At 49.6% G+C, this 15,170-nt stretch overlaps 1 protein-coding gene across 2 annotated transcripts in view; it reads right to left on the bottom strand.

The window, feature by feature from the left end:
* slco3a1 (solute carrier organic anion transporter family, member 3A1) overlaps positions 1-15,170 on the bottom strand; it is a 268,172-nt gene that overhangs the window by 7,906 nt on the left and 245,096 nt on the right. The window contains exons 8-9 of one of the 2 annotated variants that reach the window (XM_038813327.1): positions 12,860-13,035; positions 8,636-8,730 (exon numbers count right to left, since the gene is read on the bottom strand). In XM_038813327.1, coding sequence (XP_038669255.1) covers positions 8,636-8,730; positions 12,860-13,035 — 271 coding nt within the window. The remainder of the gene's footprint in view (positions 1-8,635; positions 8,731-12,859; positions 13,036-15,170) is intronic. The other variant, XM_038813328.1, reaches the window with a different exon arrangement.

Genomic DNA, 15,170 nt, shown 5'->3' with positions numbered 1-15,170 from the left:
GGACAGGGTGGATAACAACAAGCTTTTCCCAAGAGTGGGGGTGTCAGTTACAAGGGGTCACGATTTCAAGGTGAGAGGGGGAAAGTTTAAGGGAGATGTGCGTGGAAAGTTTTTTACGCAGAGTATGGTGGGTGCCTGGAACGCTTTACCAGAGGAGGTGGTAGAGGCGGGCACGATAGCATCATTTAAGATGCATCTGGACAGGTATATGAACGGGCGGGAACAGAGGGAAGTAGACCTTGGAAAATAGGAGACAGGTTTAGATAAAGGATCTGGATCGGCGCAGGCTGGGAGGGCTGAAGGGCCTGTTCCTGTGCTGTAATTTTCTTTGTTCTTTGTTCTTTGAGACTTGATCAAAATTTTAAGATCCAGGGGGGTATTGACAGGGTGGATGTGGAGAGGATATTTCCTCTTGCTGGAGAATCTGGAACTGGGGGTAACATTTGAAATATGAGGGGTTGCTCATTTAAGTCAGAGGTTGGGAGAATATTTTTTCTCTCAGAGTCTTATGAGTCTCTGGAGCTCCTCAAACGGCAGTGGAAGCAGAATCTTTGGGCAGGATTCTCTGTTTGGGAGACTATAGGTGGAATTCTCCGGCCGCGCCCACTTGAGCTCAATGGACCATTACATGGTCGCGTCCCGCCCGAGGCGATCTTGTGGCGGGCGGGGTGGAAGAATCCAGCCGTTTGTTATCCCACAGGAGGTGGATTGTAGCAGATTTGCGCTCCTCTGAGGAAGCAATTCAGTGGCCGGGATTCTCCGACCTGCCGCCGGGGCGGAGAATCCCTGGGGGGAGGCCTGGCCCCGGTAGGGCTCCGCCATATTGCCCGGGGACTGGCGCGGGAATACACTGGCCGGTCTGCGGATGCCCGGAAATACGCCAGCCAGTGTGCACATGTGCGAGATCAGGCCGGCCGTTCCGTGCATGCGCAAACTCACGCCAGCCCTTTGGCGCCGGCTAGAGCGGCGCCAACCACTCCGGCGTCAACCTAGCCCCCCGCGAAATTGGAGAATTCCTCACTTTGCCGGCTGTTGACGCCGGAGTGGCGGGCGCCGGTTTTGCCGCTGGCGTGGGTCATCGCCCATTTTCAGAGAATCCTGCCCGGTATCTCTCGCCAGGTAAATTTATACATGAAATGAAAAAAATGAAAATCGCTTATTGTCACGAGTAGGCTTCATGAAGTTACTGTGAAAAGCTCCTAGTCGCCACATTCCGGCGCCTGTCCGGGGAGGCTGGTACGGGAATCGAACCGTGCTGCTGGCCTGCTTGGTCTGCTTTAAAAGCCAGTGATTTAGCCCAGTGAGCTAAACCAGCCCCTGGCGAGGAATATGAAGGATTGTTGGTATCGGGCCGGCATTTTGAGCGGACAGGCCAATAGCAAGGTCCTGCGGCCAGCCATCACCTTCCCCCCCCCCTCACCTCGGCCCCCCACATTGCAAAGCAGCTCCCCATTCCCGGATTTTCTGAGTGCACCCCCCCACTTCCCCCAAGTTTGACCAGACGTCTGATTCTCCGTCCCGGGGCGCAGAATCCCGCCCTTTGAATATTTTAAATTCAGAACTAGATTGATTCTTGATTAACGAGGGTCGAGGTTGCAATCTGATCAGCCATGATCTTACTGAATGGCGGAGCAGGCTCGAGGGGCCGAGTGGCCTGCTCCTGCTCCTAATGTTCGTATGACTCAAAGTCCCAACTAATTAATATTAGAACTTTCTGGATAACTCTTAGAATATTGCATTTAGTTCTGGAATGGAACTAAGTGACTAGAAACATTCTCAACTTTGGGTCATTGAATTGAATATTCATCACAGAGCAATCCACATAAGTGCCTCGTCCATGGGGTTCCACATCCAACCCCTCCAGCACTGTGGCTGCTGAAGGTGCTGTGCAATGCAACAACTCAGCAGTGCGAGCTTGTCATCAGCATCCCACGCTGTGACATCCATGATCAAACACGGACAATATCAGCTAAATGAGGGAACATCAGCACCTTCAAGGCAAATACCATCCAGCATACACTCCCACTCTTGAATCATTAGTGGAGAAAATACCTAACATCATTGTGGGAGCACCATTGTACAATCCAGAGACTAACAATAACACCCACCGTAGTGGTAAATTATATATCCTACCATTGCAATCTAGTGAATTTGCTATCGATTGAATCCTTTGCCATAGCAATTAGGAAGCATTCTGGCATAAAAGGGAGTGAAGCAATTAGGCGAGTAAACAATTGTTACTGACATTCCACATCAAATCGTAAACCCTGATTAGAAAGGGTATGGAAGAGTGCTGAAGGAATAAGGGACTTGGTTATAAAGAAGGTTTGGACAGGTTGGACTGTTGTCCATGGAGTAAGCAAGGTTAGGGAGGTGAACTGATCGAGATTTGCAAGACGATGAGAGGCTTCAACGTGAGTAGATGGAGAACAATTCTTCTCTCTGGTGAGTGGATCCATGACCAGAGGTCACAGATTGAAATTCATTTACCAAACGTCCTTGACAGGAGAGAAATGTTTTCAACTCAGAGCTTTTGGAGGCCGGAATCCTCCAACCTAAAAGGTGGAGGAACTTTTTAAGGGAATCAGATAATAATAATAATCTTTATTGTCGCAAGTAGGCTTACATTAACAATGCGATGAAGTTACTGTGAAAATCCCCGAGTCGCCACACTCTGGCGCCTGTTCGGGTGCACAGAGGGAGAATTCAGAATGTCCAATTCACCTGACAGCACGTCTTTCGGGACTTGTGGGAGGAAACCGGAGCACCCAGAGGAAACCCACGCAAACACGGGGAGAACGTGCAGACTCCCGCACAGACAGTGACCCAGAGCCGGGAATCGAACCTGGGACCCTGTTGGAGCAACTGTGCTACCATGCCGCCCATGATGAGGAATTTACACAATTACTGACAACAAGTGGGCCTGTGGGATACCTACCACTGCTTTTACAATGGCTTCCTTCTGTGCTGGAAGTATCTATGGTTCTTCAATGTTTCTCCAATTATCTCAGGAGTAATTATTCCTTTGAACCATCCTTGGGATGTTAAATTGAAGCATCCATCACTGGAAGATACATCGTGCTGATCCATGCTCCACCCAGTTGAATCAATCAAGTTTTTAAAACATTTAAGAATGCAGGATAATCCTCTCCTCACTATTTCTTGTTGTTTTAATAAATGTAGAATTTCCAATTCATTTTTCCCAATTAAGGGGCAATTTAGCATGGCCAATCCACCTACCCTGCACATCTTTGGGTTGTGGGGGCGAAACCCACGCAAACACGGGGAGAATGTGCAAACTCCACACGGACAGTGACCGGGATCTAACCACTTCTCACTATTTCTTACTGGGCCAATGGGTCCAGGTTTACCTCAACGAATAAATCTGACCAGATGTAGCAGACTCCCAGTGAGGGTTAATGTCATTTAAAATGAACACTTTCGCGTGCACCCTCTGGAGCCGTCTTCCGGTCATGCCGATGTTGGATTTGCATCTTGGGTTCCCTGATAGCGGAGCGTACAAACAATGGGAAACCCCGTTGAGAGTGGCAGGACTGGAAGATCCCACCGCTGGCCAATGGGGGGGGGGGGGGGCCTCCGCCGCCACAAAGCGTTCTGTGGGGGAGGGTTGGGTGTGATGGTAGTGACGTGTGGAAAATCCCACCCTTTGTGTAACTGGTTTGATGATGCAGTTTTGATTTGTTAATTCAAGTTATCTTTTCAATTACTCAATGGTTTGAATTCAGGGGAGGTGGTGGCGTAGTGGTATTGTCGCTGGACTAGTCGTTCAGAGACCAGGGATAATGCCCTGTGGGTTCGTCTTGAACCCGCAGGGCATTATCCCTGCTCTCTGAACGACTAGTCCAGGGATCGAATCCCACTACGGAAGATGGTGAAATTATGACTCAATAAAAACCTGGAATTAAAAGTCTGGTGATGACCATGAAACCGTTGTCGATTTTGTCGTCAAAAGTCTTGTTAATGTCCTTTTGGGCAAGAAATCTGCCACCCTTACCTGGTCTGGCCTACATGTGACTCCAGATTCCAGATTCACAGCAATGTAGTTGACTCTTAAATGCCCTCTGAAATGGCCTAGCAAGCCACTCAATTCAAGGGCAATTAGGGATGGGCAATGAATACAGGCCCAGCCAACGATGCGCACATCCCTCGAACAAATTAAAATAAATTAAGCAATTTTAACAAAATAGCACAGGTGGCTTTTTTTTTGCACAATTTAGATTTGAATGAATGGAGATTTCACATTAAGAAAATGTATAAACGTTAGCTGAATTTCAAAACCCTTTCAAATTAATCTCAGTAGAGTTTAACTTGGTCTGAAGAATTTAATAATGTTCTTATTTTCATTTGGACAAATTCCTGTCCATTAATTACCCTTCAATTCATTTAACCTGCTATTCTTGCATCAACATGAACCAATTTCAGTTTAATATTATACAAAGCCAGCGTCTGATTGCAAAATCCATTCAATTCCCTCAGGATTGGCACTGTGTGGAGCAGAACCCCAGTCCGGTGTAAAGTTGAATATTAAAAATGATTTTGGGAGATGAGGGTGTATATCCTGAACCTCCTCCTGCCCTAAACAACCTCGGATATTGGCACTCCTGCACTTCTGGTCTTGTGCACATTTCCGATTTTTCTCCCTCCACAATTGTTATAATAATAATCTTTATTGCCACAAGTAGGCTTACATTAACACTGCAATGAAGTTACTGTGAAAAGCCCCTAGTCGCCACATTCCGCGCGCCTGTTCGGGTCACAGAGGGAGAATTCAGAATGTCCAAATTACCGAATAGCATGTCTTTCAGGACTTGTGGGAGGAAACCAGAGCACCCGGAGGAAACCCACGCAGACACGGGGAGAACATGCAGACTCCGCACAGAGAGTGACCCAGCGGGGAATCGAACCTGGCACCCTGGTGCTGTGAAGCCATAGTGCTAACCACTGTGCTACCATGCTGCCCGCTGTAGCCATGCCTTCAGCTGCCAAGAACCCAAGCTTTGGGATTCCCTCCCTAAACATTCCTATCTCTCTTTACCTCTCGCTCATACCTTGAGACACGTCTTCAAACCTACCCCTTTGACAAAACCCTGGCCTAATATCTCTTTGATGTGGCTGCCTTGTTACGTTGATGACACTCTTGTGAAGCACTTTGGATGTTTTGTCACATTGCAGGCACTATACAAATGCAAGTTGGTTTTATTGTGGTATTGGGGGAAATAGGCTTAGGCTCCCAATCCAGATCAATGCCTTCCGCTTGAATGTTTGAGTGTGGGTGTCGGAGAAGAAACAGGACATATCTCAGGGGTGATGCTAACTCTCTCAACTGACTCATCCAACATGACAACACGGGCAGCACGGTAGCATGGTGGTTAGCATAAATGCTTCACAGCTCCAGGGTCCCAGGTTTGATTCCCGGCTGGGTCACTGTCTGTGCGGAGTCTGCACGTCCTCCCCGTGTGTGCGTGGGTTTCCTCCGGGTGCTCCGGTTTCCTCCCACAGTCCAAAGATGTGCAGGTTAGGTGGATTGGCCATGATAAATTGCCCGTAGTGTCCTAAAAAAAGTAAGGTTGGGGGGGGTTGTTAGGTTACGGGTATAGGTGGATACATGGGTTTGAGTAGGGTGATCATTGCTCGGCACAACATCGAGGGCCGAAGGGCCTGTTCTGTGCTGTACTGTTCTATGTTCTATGACACTGAGGGCAACATCCGGCACATACTGTGTCGAGCGAGATTCTTCCCTCTGCCTTTGACTTGGCATACATAGAAAACATAGAAAATAAGAGCAGAAGGAAGCCATTTGAAAAAATGAAAAATGAAAATCGCTTATTGTCACGCGTAGACTTCAATGAAGTTACTGTGAAAAGCCCCTAGTCGCCACATTCCGGCGCCTGTCCGGGGAGGCTGGTACGGGAATTGAACTGTGCTGCTGGCCTGCTTGGTCTGCTTTAAAAGCCAGCGATTTAGCTGAGTGAGCTAAACCAGCCCCTAAAATGAAGCTACTGTGAAAAGACCCTAGTCGCCACATTCCGGCGCCTGTTCGGGGAGGCTGGTACGGGAGCCTGCTCCGCCATTTATTATGATCATGGCTGATCCAAACAATAAATGATGAATCGGGTGAGGTACCAGAGGGCAACATTTAAGGATTAATGCCAATGGATTGTCTCGAACAGTCAGCCAAAGACCCAAACAAACATAACACAGTCAGAGCTTCCCTGAACGTTGCACAATAATAATTAACCTGGCACTTTGGAAAGTGGAAAACTGGTGTAAAATGGCGGAAGTGACTGATTACATCAGCATTTAATTTGATCATTAATATTGAAAACATTGGCCCTTGTGCAGATGACATGCGGTAAGTGATTATACTAAACTTTGCAACTTACTCCAGCAATGCAGCAGTGAATCCTGAAGTGCCGAATGGTTTTTATTTTAGTAGTTTACACAAATGGCTGACAAAGCAAACAATTTCGGATCGATCAATAAATCTTGAAGCGGCTGGGGCAAACTGCAGCTTTTGAGGTTTTTTTTAAGAGAATTAAACTTCAACAGCTGTGACAAAATAATTGATTTCAATCGCTATCGTGGGAAGGTGGATTCATAATGCTAATTAGGGCAGTTTTAAAATTCGTTATTAAGCAATGTGGGTGAGGGGCAGCATGGTGGCACAGTGGTTAGCATTGCTGCCTACGGCACTGAGGACCTGGGTTCGAATCCCGGCCCTGGGTCACTGTCCGTGTGGAGTTTGCACATTCTCCCCGTGTCTGCGTGGTTTTCACCCCCACAACTCAAAAATGTGCAGAGTAGGTGGATTGGCTATGCTAAATTGCCCCTTAATTGGAAAAAATAATTGGGTACTCTAAATTTAAAAAAAAGCAATGTGGGTGTAAATTCTGCTGATCGTAATGGGGCGGTTAATTCAAAGGGAGCTTGGGTTGGAAATAGAGATAAAACACAATGGGCGGGATGGGTGACCCCCCCTCCCCTGCCCCATGCTGCGTCTTGTAGAGGTGGACTGCCATTGGCCAGAGGTGGGATCTTCCAGTTCCGCCGATGTCAATGGTTTTCCCGCCGCTCGCACCTTCCGCTGCCAGGAACCCGCGGCGGGGGTGTCGCCACCTGCGGCTCTGGAAGGGTAGGAAGATTTCAGCTAGTATAACAAACCCCCCTGAGCGAGGCTTCACGCTGGCAGTCCAGGGTCGTTGAATGGATCCTGTATACCTAAAATGCCCCCCTTTTCTTCAACTAGTGCCAGGGGATCTTATCTACAGCCAGCGGAGAAGGCAGGGGGTTGGTTTAATGTTGAGAAAGTTCAAGGACCGCTGGCATGCCCCGAATCTTCAGTCGGTCACAGAAGCATCAGCCTAGAATAATGTGCTCTAGTTTATGTGGGATGTGAATCCACAACCTTCCAGTTTAAATGTAAGAATGTAATCACTTGAACCAAGGTTGATACATTGTTAGAGGTCACTTTGCGAATATTTGAGTATTCCATGGCGTTTGCGGCAGCGCGGTAGCATGGTGGTTAGCATAAATGCTTCACAGCTCCAGGGTCCCAGGTTCGATTCCCGGCTGGGTCACTGTCTGTGTGGAGTCTGCACGTCCTCCCCGTGTGTGCGTGGGTTTCCTCCGGGTGCTCCGTTTTCCTCCCACAGTCCAAAGATGTGCGGGTTAGGTGGATTGGCCATGATAAATTGCCCGTAGTGTCCTTAAAAGTAAGGTTAAGGGGGGGTTGTTGGGTTACGGGTATAGGGTGGATACGTGGGTTTGAGTAGGGTGATCATTGCTCGGCACAACATCGAGGGCCGAAGGGCCTGTTCTGTGCTGTACTGTTCTACTGTTTTCACCTGTGGCAAATGCTTCACTCTCATACTCCGCGAGTGGAATTTGCTGGCCGTACTCGCCGGTGGGGTGTTCCAGCCCCACTGACAGCAAACCCCAGCCGTGGGTGGCATGGTAGCACAGTGGCTAGCACTGTTGCATCACGGCACCAGGGTCCCAGGTTCGATTCCTGGCTTGGGTCGCTGTCTGTGCGGGAGTCTGCACGTTCTCCCCGTGTCTGGGTTTCCTCCGGGGGCTCCGGTTTCCTCCCACAAGTCCCGAAAGACGCGCTGTTAGGTGAATCAGGCATTCTGAATTCTCCCTCCGTGTACCTGGACAGGCGCCGGAGTGTGGCGACTAGGGGCTTTTCACAGTAACTTCATTGTAGTGTTAATATAAGTTTACTTGTGACAATAAAGGTTATTATTGTTATTATGGATTTCCTGGTTTTGGGGGTGGGATGCATACTACGGGAAGCTCCGTTGACAGCGGTGGGCTCAGAAGATCTCGCCCCCAGGCCACCTCCACCACTGTGAAACACGAAATCCCGCCCCACTTCCCACCAAACTTGAGTTTATTCTTTCCTGGGACTTGAAAATGACAAAACCTCTTTCCTCTGTGTATTCAATGACCCCAACAATCTTTCAATATACGAACTTGGGGGTCACCCAGCCATTCATTCCTGCTTCTTCGCAACTTCTTACCTACTCTTTGCAACCTTGGTCTCGCATGATGGTCCTTCCCCCACATGGCTTTCTCAATTTAATATGTAAAAAACAGGCATGCAGAAACTCACCAAGCAATCGCAAAAGCAGGAACAGAACGCCCAGCGCATACGACTTGAGCTCAGGATTAACAGCCCTGAAGGAAGACAGGAAAAACACAAACAGACTGAATGGGAGTTAATTAGCACGCTCATAATCAATTTGTCCTGTGCCTGCACTGCGACTGGCTACATCCATCGCAATTATTTCTTTCACAAATTACAAACCTCTTCAAACAGATGACTTGAAGCCAGAGGGAATCAAAAATGAAAGCAGTGTTTCCGGACGAAGGTTTGTCATTTTCTGAATCATTAACGTTCAGCTATGACATCTTCTGACCTTTTCACGTCTGTTGATTACTGGGATTCGTTACAAAGCGAGTGATTTAGGGATGCATTGTGCATTTTGTTTCCCCTCCCCCACGCTATTCTCTGCGTGTTTCTGAACATGATCAGGCAAATTAAACTAAAAACAAGGAAGTTGAACACCGAGGCCTGGATTTTCGCAATGACAGAGAGCCACTCCGTCACTGCAGGAATGTCGGAGGAGGGCGAAATCCAGAATCCATTCCCCGAACATGGCACCTACCATTTTTGTGGGGGCAGGAATGAGGCAGGGTCACGTTTGGTGCTTGTCTGTTTTGCAGGAGCTAATGAAGGAGCTGCGCTCTGGAAGCTAGTGATTCCAAACAAATCTGTTGGACTTTAACCTGGTGTCGGAAGACTTCTTACTGTTCTGCAGAGGCAGCTGACCATGTGTGAATCACGACGGATTCTCCGTCGGCGGGATCCTCCCCTTCGCCGGCCGCACACTCACGGCCGCTGATCTCCCGAAAGCGTGGAGGTGAATACAACGGGAAACCCCATCGGCTGGCGGCCTGAACGGGAGTCCCCTCTGCCAGCGGGGGTGCACCACATCAGAAAACGGGTGCTGTGGGGCGGAGAATCCTGCTCAACCTGTGCCGATTAGAGTAGGAAGGAGCAGGTATAAACCTTGTGGATTTTGTTGGACAGCTAAGATATCCTTTTGGAGAGGCGCATGGACTCATTTGCAATTTGCTCTAAAGTTGCATTAACTGCCCCGGAAGTGGCAAATATTCAATAGCAACAGTCTGGCTTTAACGCAAGGGAGTAGGAGGGGCGGGGTTGCTGCACTTGTTCGGGCAATTTTTAATTTGCTCCTACAGACTCATGCACCCAGGTGCCTGGAAGAACACTGTGCCAAGGAAGATACAACATGGGCATGGCACCCTCACACACGGGCACCATAGAAGCAAGTGAACATGAGCAAGAAGAGGTTTTCCTTCAAGTGTGTGCAAGGTTACCTGGCAGCTGCCATACCATCTTCACACTAAGAAGTTCCCAACCGCCTCACCACTTGCAGGCAACAACGCAGATCTATGGCTATTTTCTTGGGGACAGAGGCTACCCCTAAGGAACCTGGCCTATGACCCCTCTTTAGGAGACCTCAAGATGAAGGAGAACACAACTACATCAGCAACAGAGCAGGCCATTGGCATTTAAAAAATCGACGTGCCTCGATTGCTCAGATGGAGCCCGGCAGTATGTCCCAGCAAGGGTATTCAGGTAGTGTTGCGTGTTGCATAACATTGTGCAGCAGAGGGACCTACAACTCAAAGGGGAAGATGCCATGGCTGGAGCTTCAACGTCTGAGGAGGAAGATGATGAGGAAGATGGTGGGGGGGAGATGAGCGGGGAAGGAGGAGGAGGAGCAGGAGGAAGGCCCCTGTCAATTCTGTTAAGGAGGATGAGGAGGTCGTTAGCAGCTGAGCAGATGGGAGGCAAGGCCCATTGGTCAACATTTAAAGAGTTCCCATTCACCTGTGAATTTGGTAACATCTCTTGCGAGGCTCTGACACTTAACCATGGACTTCCCACCTGAGAGGGAGGCCTTCCTGAAGGCCTGTTATATCCGCTCGAGTTACCCAATTCACACAGGCTCCACTCCGGACTCCACACTACTTCCAGAGTCGCCTGACTCGACTCTGGCCCATTAGCCTAGACCAAAAGTCTGACGTTTGGGGACATTTTCACATATGTCATATTCATGGAGCCAGGAATGATCCCGTCTCTGCACAGCCAATGCGAGAATGGAATTTCAGACCAAGGTTCAGGGCCTCTGTACTGTCACTCGTCAGCTTTCAAAATCATAATGAGACTTTCTCCTTTGATAAAAATCCTCATTGTCAATTCTTTGTGCTAAAAATGGTTGTGGATCCTAAGACATGCAAATTGAAAGGAATGGAATACTTTCCAATTTCAGGCACACAAACTCAGCCTTGACCTCTTACAAGTCAGGCCCAGCATGGAGCAGACACAGGACAATGTTTCCTTTACACTATCCCAAAGTCTGGTGCAGTCTGGCACTACTTGTAGTTCCATTGGATCAGAAACAGCACAGGTTAGATGCAGTGTTCAGCTAGACCAACAATGTCGTTCAGCCGTAACCTCAAGAGTTTCTCCTCCTGTATCACTCTTTCCCACACCATGTGGCCGCTCTGGGTGAGAGTTACATTCTTAATGTCCATTTGTGGCAATGTTGTTGTTTTTAAAAATGACTTATTCTTTCATAGGATGTGCGAGTCGCCGGCTAGTTCTGTTGTGGTGAGCTGCTCGCAGGTTGTGGGTCCCACACCAATGGTTTCTGAGACTGGCTCATTTCACAAACAAATCTGCTGAAGCTAATTAGATCCCGTCTGTCTCGACCAGATATGAACCCAGGTCCCAGGGATGAAAAGTTAGTGGGCTGGTTTCTCTCTTGCTGAGACTAAGTGTTGACGCCGGGGCACGATTTGTGGACTTTCACGACAGCAAATCTGGCGCCAAACCTGGATCGATTCAGCAACTGTGGAGGAGCTAGCACTGGCACCAAGTAGAACACAATCGATTCCAACGAAAAACGGTGTGTGATTCGCCGGGTCTGTGATTGTCACTCAGGAGGTTGACAAGCTTCACCCACATGTACACATTACAATCCCCACACACACTCATCCCAGCCAACAAGGTGGCACTGGTTGCGCTGGAGCGCGTCCATCCAGCTGATGGGTCGGCTGGGGCCAGAGGGCACCGAGGGGAGTGGTGCTAAGTTCACAGTGGGAAAGGGCAGCACGGTGGCAGAGTGGTTAGCACTGCTGCCTACGGCGCTGAGGACCCGGGTTCGATTTCGGGTTAATGTCCGTGTGGGGTTTGCACATTCTCCCCATGTCTGCGTGGGTCTCACCCCCACAACCCAAAGATGTGCAGGTTAGGAGGATTGGCCACGCTACATTGCCCCTTAAGTGGGAAAAAAAAATTGGGTACTCTTAATTTAAAAAAAAGTTCACAGTGGTCTGTCAGCGGTGGATGTAGCTACATGGCTGCCTTGCAGGCTGTGGTAATGGTGTTCCCTGTCCGTCCACCCTAACCGCACAGCCCACCTCCTGCCCATCCCTGCTACACTCCCCCCCCCCCCCCACCCTGGCAGAAGCCCCCCTCCCCCCTCCCCACCCCAGCCAGCGGCACAACTGCCAGCAAACTTTGGTAATGTTGGACACTCTTCTTACCCCCTCTCTCTCCCTCTGGAACCATGCCGCCGGTTTCACAGTTTTTAAAAGCACAAGTGAACCTTGCCGACGGAACCCTGGCCCATCGGAGGTGGAGAATCGTGGAGGCTCCGGAGAATGCCGGGTCAGGCCCGCTAATGATATGCAAATGGAGTTTACTGTACGTGTGTTCCGGACCGCATTGACGCTGCTGTTGGGATGACGGAGAATTGCAATTTGCCGTCAAATCAGCGCCCGCCGCGATTTTAGCGTCGGAACCTATTCTCCGTCCAGTCGTGTTTCCCGATTTTGGCATCAGCCAACCGAAAATCCCGCCCAGAGTGTAACCCAATCAACATCCCTTAATCCTACAGGAATACACCAAGAGACGTCTGGGAATGATCTACATGTGGAAGGAACACCCAGTAAATTGTTTAAATGTGTCTCTTCTACAATGGGCCCCGTGGTGCTGATCTGATCAAGCTGCAAGGGGATCTGTATGGGAGGTCCATTCTAGCTGCGAGGAGGCACACATTCCGTATGGTCGCTTTGGGGTCAATTGAGAAGTCTGAACCACTTAGCTGAAATCACCTAATTGAGCACACACCAGTATTTAAACCTGGCACCTTCTGGTCTACAAGGTTTTAGTACATTCACATCAATCAGGTAACCGTTAAAGCTGGCATAACACGGTATTAGGTGCAGGGCGGCCTACCTGATGAGTATAATGATCGCCGGTGTTTGCGCCATTGCTCCAATGAGACTGCAGACGCACATCACGCACATGAAGGTCAGGAAAGCCTCTTGACAGCCTGGGCTCGGACACTTGCCTGGGATTACAGTGGCATTCTTGATGGGGCCGATGTTCAGGCAAGCACAGGCGGTGAGATTCTGTAAAGGTATAATCACAAGTGGGTAACAAAAGCTTTTGGAGAAAGTCTTTCTGTCACTGAGAGACATGGGGCAGAGTGCACATCTCACTGTAGATGTGATATTTTTGTCGGGGCCACCTCATGATTAAAACAGCTGGCCACCGGCATCCCATCAGGCCTTTCGATCTTGTGTCACCCCAGTGTGAAATTATGTTGGCCTAAAACCCGATTGTTAAAGAGTGGCGGGCACAAGGCGGTCCTCAGCTCGCTTCGGGGTGAGTGCAACAACTTTCTGCCACAGTGGCTGTGCTGCTCCTGATGCGCTGTTCACCACTCTGCTGGGACAGACCGTCCCCTGCCCTCCATGTCCATGCCGAGCTGGTCTTCATGGACAGCACCGAGCTTCCTGGACCCATGGACCCTCCTATGTCACCGTCTCAGATCAGAACTGCGCCTGGGGTTGGGGAGCACAGGGGTCTCCTTGCCTCTCCTTGCCACACACCAGTGTCTATCTGGACAGCACTGTGCTGCGGGACTCATGCAGCCACCACTACAAAGGTCCAAATTTCAACTGGGGGTGGGTGCGAGGCTGGGGGCTGCGGGGAACAAGGGCTGTTGGGGACGGGGGTTGTTGACTTGACGAAGATAAGGGGAACAATGTGGAAGGAGGGCTGAGCAGGGGGAGGGTGGAATAACGAGGGTTCACGGTGGTAGGCAGAGAGACAAGGAGGTGGATGAAGCAGGTGGACAATGGAAGGCAGAGGGCAGACAGAGGAGAGGGAAGCTGGAGCTGACAGGGCTGCATGAAAAACTTGCAAACAAGGGGATCAAAGGGATTCCACATTGTTCACTGGAAGGGGATGGGCGAAGACTCCATAGATGGTGGGCAGAGGTCCAAGTGGGGCACAGGCACCTGGTGGGGGGGGGGGGGGCAGTGGTTGAATTGAGGAACAGACATCTTCTTGAGGCTGCTAGTCTTTTCCCTCTGGATTGGTGGCATCCTGCACTGGTCTGCTGAAGACAGGTGGGCTCGAGAGTGTGCTGGACTGGTATGGCGCTGTGACCTACGACCCCACCAGCGGACCATGGGCAGACGAATCAGCTGCTGGCCCGCCAGGTGACTTGAAGGAAACGCGCCTGTGCATAATTAATGAGGTACCGAGTGCAGAATCTGGCGTGGGATCAGGCCAGCGGGAAAGGTACCGGCAGAGCCACCCGCCACTGCACTCTGTCTCAGAACGAGATAATTCAGCCCGAGAGTGTAACGATGCTTGGGAAGAGGAAACGCCAGTCTGCCCAGTCACCTTACCCCCTTTTTGATGGTTCAACCCAACTATGCGACTGAATGTCAATGATTCCGAGAAATATGACTGATTTAATTCTCGAGTTATGTTTATGTTATCTGCTTCAAGATCTTCCCAGGTAACTGAGGTAAAAGGTTGACTCACATGGTGAGGATGGGAATATGAATCAAATGATGGGGACAGAGGAAGACGGTGAGACTGACTGGGTGGGATTCAGCTTAGGGGGTGTGGGTAGGCTGTTCAAGGCACTTGTTCACTGTTAAAACCAATATTCAGCAGAAACTGAACTGCACTAGACATATAAATACTGTGGCTACAGGACATAAGTAATGAGTGTGATGGAATATTGTCCACTTACTTGGAAGATTTCAGCTTCAATAACACTCAAGAAGCTTGACAAGATCCAGGACAAAGTAGCCCGCTTGATGACACCCCATCAATCACCTTAAACATTCACTCCCTCTTTCACTGATGTACAGTTGCTGCAGTGTGTACCAGCTACATGATGCATTGCAGTAACTCACCCAGCCACCTTTGACAGCACCTTCTACACCCACGGCCTCTACTACCTTGAAGGACAAGGACAGTAGATGCATGAGAACGCATCACTGCAGGTTCCCCTCTAAGCTACACACCATGCTGACTTGGAATGATATCACTGTTCTTTTACTGTTGCTGGGTCAAAATCATGGACTTATAGAATCTACAGTGCAGATGGAGGCCATTCGGCCCACCGAGTCTGCACCAGCCCTTAGAAAGAGCACCCTACCCAAACCCACACCTCCACCCTATCCCCGTAACCCAACCTAACCTAACCTTTTTGGACACTAAGGGCAATTTAGCATGGTCA

The sequence above is a fragment of the Scyliorhinus canicula genome, chromosome 12 (genome assembly GCF_902713615.1).
Source record: "Scyliorhinus canicula chromosome 12, sScyCan1.1, whole genome shotgun sequence".
Taxonomy (NCBI): domain Eukaryota; kingdom Metazoa; phylum Chordata; class Chondrichthyes; order Carcharhiniformes; family Scyliorhinidae; genus Scyliorhinus; species Scyliorhinus canicula.
Note: the sequence above shows the minus strand (reverse complement) of the source record. Positions and strands in the feature narration are given on the sequence as shown.